The sequence below is a fragment of the Dendropsophus ebraccatus genome, chromosome 4, assembly GCF_027789765.1.
Source record: "Dendropsophus ebraccatus isolate aDenEbr1 chromosome 4, aDenEbr1.pat, whole genome shotgun sequence".
Classification (NCBI taxonomy): Eukaryota; Metazoa; Chordata; class Amphibia; order Anura; family Hylidae; genus Dendropsophus; species Dendropsophus ebraccatus.
In genome coordinates, this window is record NC_091457.1 from 61694312 (window position 1) to 61707622 (window position 13311).

General features: G+C 41.2%; 1 protein-coding gene across 3 annotated transcripts in view; it reads right to left on the reverse strand.

The window, feature by feature from the left end:
* Positions 1 to 2675: 2675 nt before the first annotated feature.
* ADCY7 (adenylate cyclase 7) overlaps positions 2676 to 13311 on the reverse strand; it is a 112696-nt gene continuing 102060 nt past the window's right edge. For all 3 annotated transcript variants that reach the window (XM_069965939.1, XM_069965940.1, XM_069965941.1), the window contains 11 exons: positions 12062 to 12146; positions 11607 to 11744; positions 11453 to 11521; positions 11145 to 11308; positions 10706 to 10793; positions 10251 to 10409; positions 9301 to 9447; positions 9090 to 9197; positions 6829 to 6943; positions 5150 to 5274; positions 2676 to 4410 (listed from right to left, as the gene is read on the reverse strand). In XM_069965939.1, the coding sequence (XP_069822040.1) occupies positions 4264 to 4410; positions 5150 to 5274; positions 6829 to 6943; positions 9090 to 9197; positions 9301 to 9447; positions 10251 to 10409; positions 10706 to 10793; positions 11145 to 11308; positions 11453 to 11521; positions 11607 to 11744; positions 12062 to 12146 (1345 nt within the window). In that variant the 3' untranslated portion in view covers positions 2676 to 4263. The remainder of the gene's footprint in view (positions 4411 to 5149; positions 5275 to 6828; positions 6944 to 9089; positions 9198 to 9300; positions 9448 to 10250; positions 10410 to 10705; positions 10794 to 11144; positions 11309 to 11452; positions 11522 to 11606; positions 11745 to 12061; positions 12147 to 13311) is intronic.

Here is a 13311-nt window from a genome sequence, read left to right on the forward strand (position 1 = left end):
AATAAAATGATCAGACTCTTGTTCAGTAATCCCAGGGACAAAGAAAATACTTGAAATAATTTTAAACAAAATAGGAGAGGTAAACAGGGATTAAATACTAAACTAATCAAGAGTTGGGGAAACAAACAAGGCGGCCATAGCCCTAAGTGAACAATGGGCAGGATGGAGAAACTTGGTGTGGAGACGGTCCTGTTTCCCCCACTGGTAATGTCTGCTACCTTCCCACCTCCATCCATCCTTAAAGTGTACCTGTCGTTATAACGTTATAACAGTGGACGTGATATAAAGCAAGTTCGCAATTTACATTCATTATTTATTTTTTTAGTTATCATGGAAAACACGACATTTCCTGTTTTCTGTCTTTTGAGAGAAAAAAAGTCAGAAAACGAAGTCCTTTGGATCTCAGGCCATCTGAGCGCTCACAGAGAAGAGGTCATGTGACTGATGGACACAGTGAATTCCTGTGTTTAGTCTTTTTTTTTTCAACCAGCACAATTCAGAAAATCTGCCTTCAGGATACTGAACCTGGATTTCTGGTAAGTTCCAGGGCTGTGGAGTCGGTAAGCCGCAGCTCCGACTCAGACTCCTGAATTTTATCAGGACTGATTTCAAATCAGACTCCTGCTCCTTCATAAATGGCCGGTCAGATACCAGGGGAGTTATTTATCACACTGGCTCAGCAGCTTCTCCCTAATGTCCTACATGATCCTGGGGCAACTTCTGAGTAAATATATACTGTATATAAAGCAGCTTCTCCTGTGTGTGCATTGGATGCAGCCAGTCTCCATGTTCTGAACCACTCACAACTAGACTAGATGGAGCAGGTGGTCTTTTCCTGCTGACAGTCTTCTAAGTTTCTAACTAAATATTCACCATACACACAGAAACACTGCTAACAATACCAGATCCCAGTGATATAGAAGGTCACTGTGGGGGAAAGCAATAGCACGCACACAGCCTGCTCCAGCTAAAGCGCGTGCACACACACACACACAGCTTGCTGCAGCCTTAGCGCACTACACACACTGCTTTCTGCGGCTATAGCACACATACACACAGCCTACTGCAGCCATAGCTCACGCAGACACACACAGCTGCAGCCATAGAACACTGAAGAAAAACACACAATCTTCTCTCAGAGAGAAAACACCACACTGAGGACAGAGGTTACTGCTACACTACTTATGTCTTCTTCTCCTCCTCTCTATTACACAGGATATCTTCATATTACACTGTTGCTCATATACAGTCATCCAGCATCCAGGAAGAGACCAGCACAGATCTCCCCCCACAAAATGGACTCTTCCAGCTCAGAAACAAATTGCCAAATAGTCACCGACAACTTTTCCATGACCACCCTTATGTAATAGGGCCAGTGTCCTATTACGATGTTGCTCATAATATATATTCATGAGCAAAACTTTTTTAGAGATTTTTTTAAAGCTGGAGTCTGTACATTTTTTTTCCAACTCCAGCCAAAACTAGCTTCGATTCCAACACCACGACTCAGACGCCACAGCCCTGGTAAGTTCAGCTTAGTTTTACAGCACAATAATAACAAAATAATGAATGTAGTCTATATTGCAGACTTGCTTTATATCACATCTACTGTTGCCTTAGATTTTGAAAGTTATAACGACAGTGACACTTTAAAGGAGACCTGTCACCCACCCCGTGTCGGGGTGACAGGCTCCCAACCCCCAGCTAGATCCGCTTATACTGACCTCATCTGGCCGAGTCCCGGACTCGGTCTATGGACCCTGGACACCTCCCCACAGCGCGCGCCGGCTTCTGACCAGGATATCTCCGTCCCGGGACCGTCTCCGGGAGCGGGACTCAGCGACATGAGGTAAGTATAAGGGGATCTAGCTGGGGGTCAGGAGCCTGTCACCCCGACACGGGTTGTGACAGGTCCTCTTTTAACTTAAAGTGCATATTGATCATTCTATAAATCAGAGGCACAGCCAAGTAAAAGGAAGGCTTTGATTTTTATTGCAAAACATTACTGGCTACTTTTCCACAGCAGTATTTGTATCAGGATTTGTAAGAACTTCCATTGTTATTCCTATTTGTGGTTAACAACTACTGACCTGAATATTACCAAGTGAAAAGACTCTACTCTGATTAACTTGTTATCCTGAAATGACAGATTGTGCCAATCTAAGGTGGCATTCACACAATCCGTTTTCTGCACTGTATTAATATACCCTGTGCTGTACATATTCATACAGACCCCCCGCCCTCCCCTCCCAGCATCTTATCACAGATACTGCCCATGAGACTCAGTTAAAGGCAATCCACTGCACCCAGATGTACAATGAATGGAGCACTGTGATTTCTGCTTCGTTCACTCTTTAGTAGCCATGTCTTGTTACTCCAGCTCAGCTGCCAATGAAGTGAATGGGAGGGGAGCTGCAGTAATCTGACAAAATCAGTACACATTGACCAGAGCCATGTGCTACCAAATCCACTGTGTACACCCAGATGCAGTGGCAGGTGTCTGCTCCCAACCAATCAGATATTGATGACCTATCTTGAGGACAGGCCATCAATCACAAATCCTAAAAAAAACAAATCTCTTTATATAGTTTTCTCTGGTGGTTAGCTGTCCTTTTATTTGGGTGCCCATCTTCCTTCCATATCCTCTCCCGCACATCGCCTGAGCGCAGGCCCTTTTACACAGGCAGATTATCAGTTGAATGAGTGTTTCTAGGAATGCTAGTTGCTGATATTTGGCCCATGTAAAAGCACTCTTACATAGGAGGCTTCTTGCATTGTAAGGTTGACCTGCCAGTAAGACTCATGCTGTCTCTCCTGTTATCAGACCAACATCAGTGTGGAGATAAGTAACAGTGGAGGGACCAGTGGTGCTCAGTAGGCCATACAGTACAATACCGGCAGCTCCATCCTATGTTATCTTCTGATTTCAATTACATTTATTTGATTCAAGATTACTGGGAAAGCAGTTGCTACTTTTGGAATCCCACATAGTGTATTGCCTCACATTATATACACAAGAAGCTACAGCAGTGCATGACAGTATATACACATACATACATAAACACAGTTCTTCTGATTAATATAACCACAGACTGTGAAACATTTGTACTGTCTTCTAGGACAATAGCTAGACATACTCTATGCAGTTGGTGCATTCTGTTTATAGTCCTCTCCTGTATTTCTTGCTCCATGGCAGTGATGGGGAAGCAAAGACTTTCTATACTATACATCCCTTTTACAGCTATTTTCATATCCTATGAGCCTGTACATTTTAATTAAAATATTTTTCAGTCTAAAAATCATCTAAAATATGCAAAATATAAATAAAATACAACTACAGCTTTTAAAAGAGCCTCATATCTTGTCAACATGTGGATTCTTGTATACTTTGCTGATTGTGAACATTGTAGGCAGAAAGAACACGGCATTTATGTTCTCCAGTGTCCCTAATCACGGTCACAATTTAGTTTCACCTCTCAGTTTGGTTCTTTTATTGGTGGCCTGTGTAGAACATCAGAGCACACAGGGGTAATGGGTTCTGTATGGGCCCATAGCAGTCTATGAACCTATTTTACAGGCCTGTAATAAGGATGGGTGCCTAAGCCTGTATAACTAAAAACTGGCACTGAAGTCAATACAATCTGGTGAAAACACCCTCTCAGTGTTGTTCCTTTGCTGTAAAATCAATTAAAAACCTGGGAATTGTCACTACAACCCATCAAGGTATATTATGTAATATGCCACTAGAATTCTACATCTGTGCAACTGAAGAGCAACCCTGCTTTCCAATGGCAACAGAGAGCTGTATACCACTGCCTTTTTTCTTGTTGCTATCTTGTGGCAGAAGGCTCACGTTTGGCAAGCTAGGCTCGCTGATATGTATTACAGCCGTTCAGACTCTTATGTCTTTATGTTTTCTGCTTCAAAAAAGAATTATTACAGTCTGTAGGAATAACCTAAGAAAGATTTTCTAAGATACAAGGTTCTGCAAAGTAACATCCTTGAGGTATGAAGTACCATTTCACCTGGCATACCCAACCTTCACTGTTGGGTAATAAATACTGCATGTGTAGCAAACTTTCCATAGTCTTCTCCTGTCCTTTCCCAAAGCAGGATATGAGAACTGCTAAGAGTTCAGTAAAGGGGATCTCTTCCAAAAGAATGTGCATACGCTTTACTTGGCAAAGTCTTCATATAAAATTAGGCAGCATGTAAAACGTTCCTCCATACTTTTAAATCTGCAAGGAAATATCAGGCGTAAAGTCAATTCATGCCAATGCTTTGGGATTTGGCCATGTCTGTACAGACAAAGTAAGTCCTGAGTTCTCCCTTCCCTTTAACGTTGATCAGTCCTCGGCACTCACAGGAATAACCCAGTCCTTCCAAAATATGGCATGTCTCTTCTGTCACCTGGGGGAAGGTTATACAGATAATTTTTATGCATTTTACATTGTTTGTTCTTAGAGATCTCAGAGCTGCCACCAAACACTATATCTGCATGCTCACCAGATAGTGTGGTACCTAACTAAACTGCAGTAATTTCTTATTTCACCTTCTGTATGCATGTGGCATTTTATAAAACCCTGTGACATGGTCCATTTTTCAAAACACTGTCAGGTTCCAGCTCTCTGCGCCATTTTCTTCTTCTGCACCAGCCCAGCGCCGAGTGTAATGATATCACCTCAGTGACAGACCTACAGTAGAATCAAAGTGAGGGAAGGGGATATGGTCACACTGAGGGTGGCCTGGTTGCCTGCACTGCACAGAGCCATGTAGAACGTGGGAACCAGGTGGCGTTTTGAAAAATGAACCGCTTCACTGGGATGCCCGTCCTGGTGCTGACCAGGTAACGTAAAAAATAAATAAATTGCTGGTACCAGACGTGCCATCTGGTAATGCAGTTGAGTGGTCGTCTGTTACCTAGACAACAAGCTGTCAACAATAGGAGTGAAAGAGGAGGAGGTGGCAATTTTACCAAATGAATGTATTTGTAAAAATCTTGATAAGTCCTGCGAGTTGAAAGATGTGAATACCCCTTTAATCACATTTGCTATACCAACGACTACCTTTCACACCTTCTTAACTAGCATTTTTCTTTTTTGTTCAGTTCAGATTATCCAGTGCATACTATAAGGGCTCAATAAATTACCTGGATTTTTCCAAGTTCTCCTGTGGTCTCCATCCTGCTGGCCACATTCACAGTATTCCCCCAAATGTCATATTGGGGTTTTCTAGCTCCGATTACTCCAGCAATGACAGGCCCATGATTTATCCCTAAAAAATTGTATCATCCATCATTGTGATCATTGCCATCAGACGGCAAAGGAAACATTATCAATGTTGCTTACTTTAAGGTAAATGCTTTTTCACAGACATGACTGTAGGTCATGTATAAATTAGTGTGCAATTTAAAAATTGTAGAAAGAATGTAGAAAAAGGCATTTTCCCAATTTTAATCCTTTATATTTTCAGTGTCACACTAAGGGTGCTAACACATACAGGATCCGCAGCAGATTTGATTTGCTTCGAATCTGCAACTTCATATCTGTGCCATCAAATCTGCTGCAGATCCTGTACGTGTGAATGTACCCTAAAACTGTAAAATGTAGCAATTTAATATATACTGTACCTAAGTGTTTGCTTTTTATCTAGTATATGCACAATGAAATGTTTTAGCCTTTTTTTTTTTTTTTTTTTAACTTCAATAATTTTCTTACAACATTTATTTTATTAGGGGGCTACTATTTTACCACTGCTTACCAATGTTGGCTTAAAGTGACTCTGTACCCACAATCTGACACCTCCCCCCCCAAACCACTTGTACCTTTAGATAGCTGCTTTTAATCCAAGATCTGTCCTGCGGTCCGTTTGGCAGGTGATGCAGTTATTGTCCTAAAAACAACTTTTAAACTTGTAGCCCCGTGCCCTAACTTTGCACCACCCCTCTGTCCCTCCTCTCCACCCTCTTCATCATTAGGAATGCCACTGGAACATTTTCTCCTGCTTGAACATTGCAAAGGTGCTTAACGATCCAGCCCATGTGCCGGGCTGCCACAGGTGGGGAATAGGAGGCAATCTGCCTGGAGCATTCCTAATGATGAGGAGGGCGGGGAGGAGGGACAGAGATTGTGCCAGCCTAATGCATATACAATCTAAGCCACACCCATAGGGCACGGGGCTGCCAATTTAAAAGTAGTTTTTTTAAGACAATAACTGCATCACTTGGCGAACGGACCCCAGGACAGATCTTGGATTAAAAGCAGCTATCCGAAGGTACACTCGGTTGGGGGGGCAGATTGTGGGTACAGTCACTTTCACTTTAAGTTAGGCAGCTGCTGTAAGAACAGGAGCTGTTGGTAATGGCTCATTCTGAGAAGAGGGGATCCCCATACCCCTCTCTACTGCAGTAAAGAAAAAAGAATGTTGCTGCAGAAGATCCATACTGTCTTACATCAAAATATCACATTCAATCAAGTTGAAGGGTGTTGACTTTAATAACGTATTTGGGTAAAACTGGTAAAAATAACAACCCACAGTTTTACTCACGCTGATGCTGCACTATTATGCAGGAGCTGGGCCCATTCCATCTGCATTGGATGTTATCTATAACATCCAGCAATTTACCCTCTCAGATCTTAGGATCAATGCCAACCCACCCAAGTGTTTTTCCCTTCTGAAAGTCCATCAGTGCCCTTGAAAAAAAATGGCCATGACTGCTAGGGTCTGACAATGACCACAATGCATTTCATGTACCACAGGCTATTAGGGCTTGGCATCATACACAATAAATACAGTGTACTGCAGTATAATTTTGAAGCAAGAACTCACCCACACGCAAGCGGAAGTTATTAAATGAATGTCTATTGATTCCATCCAGCTTTTGCATAAGTGCCATGGCATATTCAACAGTGATTCCTATTTGAGCATTCTGTTTCTCTTGGTCCTATATAATTCATAATAATAAAAACAGTCAATAGGATAATTATAGATGGTTCAAAGGTGTATTTCTTATAGCATTCAATGTTTGTTCTTCTAATACAGACCTCAAAACCCTCTGCATAGCCATTTAAAAACATAACTGGCTGCAGTCGCTACTAGAGGAGGCCGATCCATTTACTGCATACTGTCTTTACTAAGTTTAAAAGGTCATTCTGACCATGTTTATTTGTTGCTGCCCTTGGGTAAAACATAGCAAACATACTATTCGTACCTCTCCGCACTCCCTTTGGTGTTGTCCAATGTCATCTTCGGGTCCCCTGCTGAATGATCCCGCCTCAACTTTTCAAGACGAACTTGTCTCAGCAATAAGAGTCCACTCAGCCAATCATTGCCAGCAGCACCGTCTCTTTCTTGTTCAGCGGGGGAAGATGACATAGAATGACACCGGGGGAGTGTGGAGAGGTAAGAATAGCATGTTTGTACCCTTTAATGCAGAGCAGTATACAGTGAGTACCTAACACCCCTCTAGTGGTGTCTGCAGATGGCCACAATGTTGGGCCCTTTTGACACAATAAAATGCCTTGCTGTTTTTCACATTGAATCTTCATTGACTTGTAACAGTCAATTATTGCTATGTTCCCACAGAGTTCTTTACAGTAAGAGTAGATTTGAAATTCCTGAGCACAGGAAGTGGTAATGCTAAAAGTAAAATCATGAAAAAAAAAAGTCCTGTAGGGTCAAGGAGCAATATCTTCTCTTGGGGGAGTTTAGTTTTAAATGTTTTTTTTTCCCTAGTATATGCAGAGGCCATGGCTCTGGCAAACAGCTGATCAGCAGGGGTGTCTGTTGCTAGTACCTGTTGACCAGATATTGATGAATAGGCCATCAATAAAAAGTAAAAAAAAGTCCTGAAAAATCCCTTTAAGTCTACTGAATTGAAATGAGCCACTGAAAAGTGTATTGCCAATGATAGTGCTGCATTCTTAGGGTCCTATTACACGGAGCGATTATTAACGATTAACAACTAACAATAAACGATCGCAAGCGACATTATAGTTAACCTGAAATCGTTCACCATAATACACAGAACGATAATCGTTAGTTACGATCGTTATTGCAATCGTTACTATGATTGTTCATTGTTTTGCTGGGATCAGAAGGAATAAACAATGTGCAATTACACTGAACGATTAGTGAACAAATGCGGAACTTGAGCGAACGATTAGCGAACTATTAACGATAATTTTATGTTTAGGTCTAATGGTCCGTTTACACAGATTTATCTGACAGATCTTTGAAGCCAAAACCAGGAACAGACTATAAACAGGGAACAAGTGATAAAGGAAAGACTGGGATCTATCCTCTTTTCAAATCCATTCCTGGCTTTGGCTTCCAAAATCTGTCAGATAAATCTTTCTGTGTAAACGCACCGTAAATCAATGATCAACAACATATGAACTATTTTTCGATCGTTGCCTGAAATTACACGGAACAATTATCGTTTAAATTCGAACGATTTTTCGCACATTTATTGTCCCGTGTAATAGGGCCGACTGATAGGAGCAAACGAGCGCTATTAGCGCTCGTTTGCTCCTCGTTCCCCGCAGCTGCAGCAAGTGGGTGAGTCTGGAGGGGGCCACGGGGAACTGCGGGGGGGTGGGGGGGGGCTGCCTGGGGGATCGCTAGATCGTCCGGGCAGCCCATAGGATACAGCAGCTTCTGCTGCTGACACTCCTATTCCATGGAGCGACGGCAGAAGATCGTTGCTGTATCAGTCGTTTGTTTTTCAACATGTCGAAAAAAAAAAAAAGACTGCAACGACCAGCCGACATGAAGGATGTCGGCTGATCGTTGTTGTCAATTCCACGGGACGATTATTGGCCGATATCGGCTGAATATGGCAGATAATCGTTCCGTGGAATAGGGCCCTTATTTACAGGTGCCAATTCTTCCCTTCTGCCCCCTCCCCCTCCCCCAACCTTCCTGATAAATGTACAGATAATAAAAACTGCACATCTTTTCCTGAATGGCGCATGGAGAATAATTTCAGCAATAAAAGGCCTGCGTATTCAGATCCACATGCAGTACAACTTAAAAAAAAAAATTATTTAAAAGATAAAAAACCCTATTTTACTAAAGCTGTAATATACCTGCTTATTTTCTTGCCCAGGGGTTACAGTTAGACCTGTTGCTGCCATGTAAGTACTTCCAATTGTCTTAATTTTCTCCACACCACTGAATTTTGGTTTCATTAAAAGCTGGGGGGAAAACATGAAAAGAACTATAATTTATGTAAAATTTATTGATGTACATTGTGAAAAAAACAACAATGATTTTTTTATTTTTTTTTTTTAAAAGTACCTCATCAAAATCAGCTATAATCTCATTTAAAAGCCGAAGACACTCCAGCCCTTCCTTATTGACATCACACTCTGTGTAGAAGACCTTGAACTCTGGCACTGAGGCAAACATCACACAGACACAATCATACGACTGGTGGTACAGGTCCTGGTGGTAAAGGATGGTCAACATGAGCAGTACTATGGTTAAGGACAGACTTCTATTTCACAACTATATGTTAGTGAAGCATATTAATAAAAGGTTTTCTTTTTGCGGCAAGACAACCACCTTGAACCTTAGTACTATGAGAAAGAGACTAAGTCCAGTAATATACTTATTGGCCCTAAACACTTAGGGCCCTATTACATGGAGCGATAATAGGCCAAATCAGGTTCATTCGAACGATTATGACTCCGTGTAAGAGACAACGATCAGCCTATAACGATAATCGGCTGATCGGGTCTTTAGATCTGGACCTAAAATCATTGTCCGCTACCACGCATAGCTGTGTGTAATAGCAGTGCGCAGCTAAAGATTGTATACACTTGTATACATTACCTCTCCACGCTCCCAGCCTTCTGCCCTCTGCTTGTTGGGCAGGAGAAGACCGGGAGCATGGAGAGGTAATGTATAACAGTTTAAGGCAAGAGCTGCACGGACGTCATTAACGATGTCCATGCAGCCCTTACTAAAAAAGGAAAGAGCCATGTAATCTAGCAGATCGGGGCTTGTTTTTAATTGGGCTGTGTAATACTACCCTTACACAGAAGGAGCAGATTTAACCAACTTTAAATGGGTTGCCTAAAGATTTACTTTTTGTTGTCCCTTATGAAAAAAAAAATAGCTTCCACTATCACCAGAAATAAAAAATACCCAAAAGCTTCTTTTTTAAACTGTACCACCATCTATAAACCTTCTGATCTACTAATATATGGCCATCTTTGCCCCAGTCACCTCAATAAAGTCCTTACCTCGTTCATTTTGTTGTCAACAATAAAATATGCAGCAACATGTGCCGGGAGAACATTTTCTAGAAGAAGTCGATTCAGATTCTCCATTGTTTCAATCTCTTCATCCTCCTTCCTGAATTTCTTCTTCCACAAGCAATCTAGCCTAGAGTAATAGTCAACCTACAAATAGAGGCAATAAATCTATTTTACTTGGATAAATACTTGGCTGGAGATGTATACATATACATTATTTCCTCTGGACAGCCAACAGTAAAACTTAATCATCTTTCCTGTTTCCAATTTGTTGACTCCCTCATAGGAGTCTTATTTGGAGGGAGGTATTCCAGCCTATAACACTTATCTGCTATATCCACTATCTATTTGAACAATGGCTGTTTCTGCAAGGCAATTTTTTTAAGGGTGAAACAACAGATTTAGAGCCCCACATAATTAATATATATTTTTTATTTTCTTACCTGCCTTGATAGCAATACTAGTGTGAAGTAAAATAAAGAAAGATAAAAGCAGGACATCCTCTGCAGATCTTTTAAGGTCCCTGACGTACTGAAAGTGTAAAAGAAGAGCATGTAACATTGATATGATATTGAGTATACGGAGTACCAGTCCTCTAGAAATAGTAATATTAACATTAAAGTACAGTAAAAATCTAGCACCACATTGAGTTGAATGGTAGCCAAGTATGCTTCCTTTAGGACAATCTGATTTATTTCTAATACAACAAAGCAAGCAGTGCAGGTGGATCAGGATGTGATAGTATGAAAAATGGAGCTGTGATGCCTAGATTTAAAAAAAAAAAAAAAATGCATCAAGCTTCTCTGTAAGGAAAACTGAACACGTAGCAGAATACAGAGAGGTCTCAGTGGGACTTTGTAGTCCACCCAGAAGCCAACCTACCTGTTAGTTGGGAAGGCACCTTTGAACAAATCTTTGTGAGTATGGAAGATGATCACATTGTACACGATGAAGGCAGCTGATAACAGGACCATCTTAAGCTCAAAACTCATTCGCAGGAATACAGAACATGCGATGAACCCCAAAATACAGCAGTATATATAATACTGAAAAGTAAAGAAACCAAACTCATTACAAGACTAAATTAGAGACCTTATAATTTACACCTAAAAGAACTTTTATGCATACTAAAGTAGTGTTATGTCACTAAGACAAGATTATGTCACTAAGAGCAATATAACTAAACTCACAGGGATACTTTGACAGGCCTCTATTTCTGGGGTCGACCCATTGCACTTCTGTAGAGACTCATCTAGGGGCTGGAAATGTAAAATGTAAAACATGTCAGCTTTATATGCATTAAAAGGTCTAGTGAAGAACTATAGATTCCATTATAAAGCTTACCAGATTAAGAATGGCAATTACCAGCAGGGCTCCAATGGTGAGTGCAGCTAAAAGGACTCGTACCAGTGGCTTCGTCTCCACATTTTCAGCTATTGAACACAGGACATGTGACATGGGGGAGCTCTCTTCACAGAAACGCTGGCAAGTAAATAAACTATAGTCATTTCTAAAATGGAGCCATGAAGTCGGATGAGCAATAGAACATATGGTTATATGTATACAAGGTATATATTTTTTGTGTGCTAATGTTGTTCTCTTGATGCGCCATACAGAGATGATGTTCGGACATGTTGTCCTGTGGGGGGGGGGGTATAAGTTGGGGGGGGGGGGGAATGGGTTTTGTTGTAACACTGATAAAATGTTTAATAAAAAAATATCTGATTAAAAAAAAAAATGGAGCCATGAGTCAAGCACACTTATACTACCATATTTAATTATTGTATACATAGACTTACCACTCCCTTGTCAGCATAGCAGATTAGCAGTACGCAAAGGATTAATAAAAATACCACAGCAAATGAAACACCCAGATTTACACTCCTGTAGAAAGAAATACATGAATGAAGTGAATGAATACTGGAATTTGTATCCGGTGTGTATTAATGTTAATGTGGAAAAGAAAACTGGTATTCTTTGTTTTAAATCATGCCTGGACAGCCCAGAGTAAGGTTATCACATGGTTCAATTACCAGACAAATGAGCGTTCATAAGAATGCCCATTGCTGACAATCAGCCCGTGTAAAAGGGCCAGCAAGATAGGAGCCTGCAAGTCTGTGTGAAAGGGTTGTCAGGAGTTTGTCATTTTTTAACATACTGCTGCTGGTGCATATAAAACAATAAATATCCTATGCTTGCAGTGTCACTGGTGCCCCCCACTGACTGCAGAGCCTCCATAGGACAGCCCCTATAGCCAAGTTAGTCTCGGAAGTAGAGGCTCTGCAGTTAGCGGGGGGACATTGGCGACATCAGGCGAGGACACCAAGGGAGCATGGAGAGGTAAGGATAACATGTTCATTGTTTTATATGCGCCAGCAGCAATGTTAAAAATGTTGAACGCCAGCCAAATCCTTTATGGTTTGTAGGCCTATAGAACTAGACTGCTGACTCAGTTTATATTGGGGCCCTATTGAGGCTACTTTAGCATTGGTGAATGGGTGACACATTGATCAAATGTGCGCTAGGAGTCTCAATTTTACATATAAAAGTAATTGTACCAGTAATGCAGTTTAAAATAATAAAAATTTTAACAAATTTTAACAAAATTTTAAAAATGTTTAAATTTTTTAAAAATTTTAACTCTGTTAAAGAGAATTGCTTTGCTTTAAGAGCTCCCTGTACTGGGTGGGAGGGGGAGTGAGGAAGGGATATGGTCAGCATAGTGGGGGTCTAGAGCACTGTACTCTGAGGCAGGAGGTCTCCCTCATCTTCTAAATCATAGCAGATCCACTTCAGGCTGGGGCTTACATCAGCGGCCAGGACTGTGGAGGTAATCTCTTCATAGCTGTAACCTCTCTCCCCGGACAGAGAGTACTGTATGTACAGTATGTGCCCACATCTGCCCTGGTCACTGATTCATGCTTCCTGCAGTCTCTGTCAGCCCTTGTGTTTCTCATCCTCTCCATTTCTGCTAAAATGTGTCTGCACTTACACTCGGCCATTCACACTGCTGCTATAATATGCCTGCACTCACATTTAGCCATACACA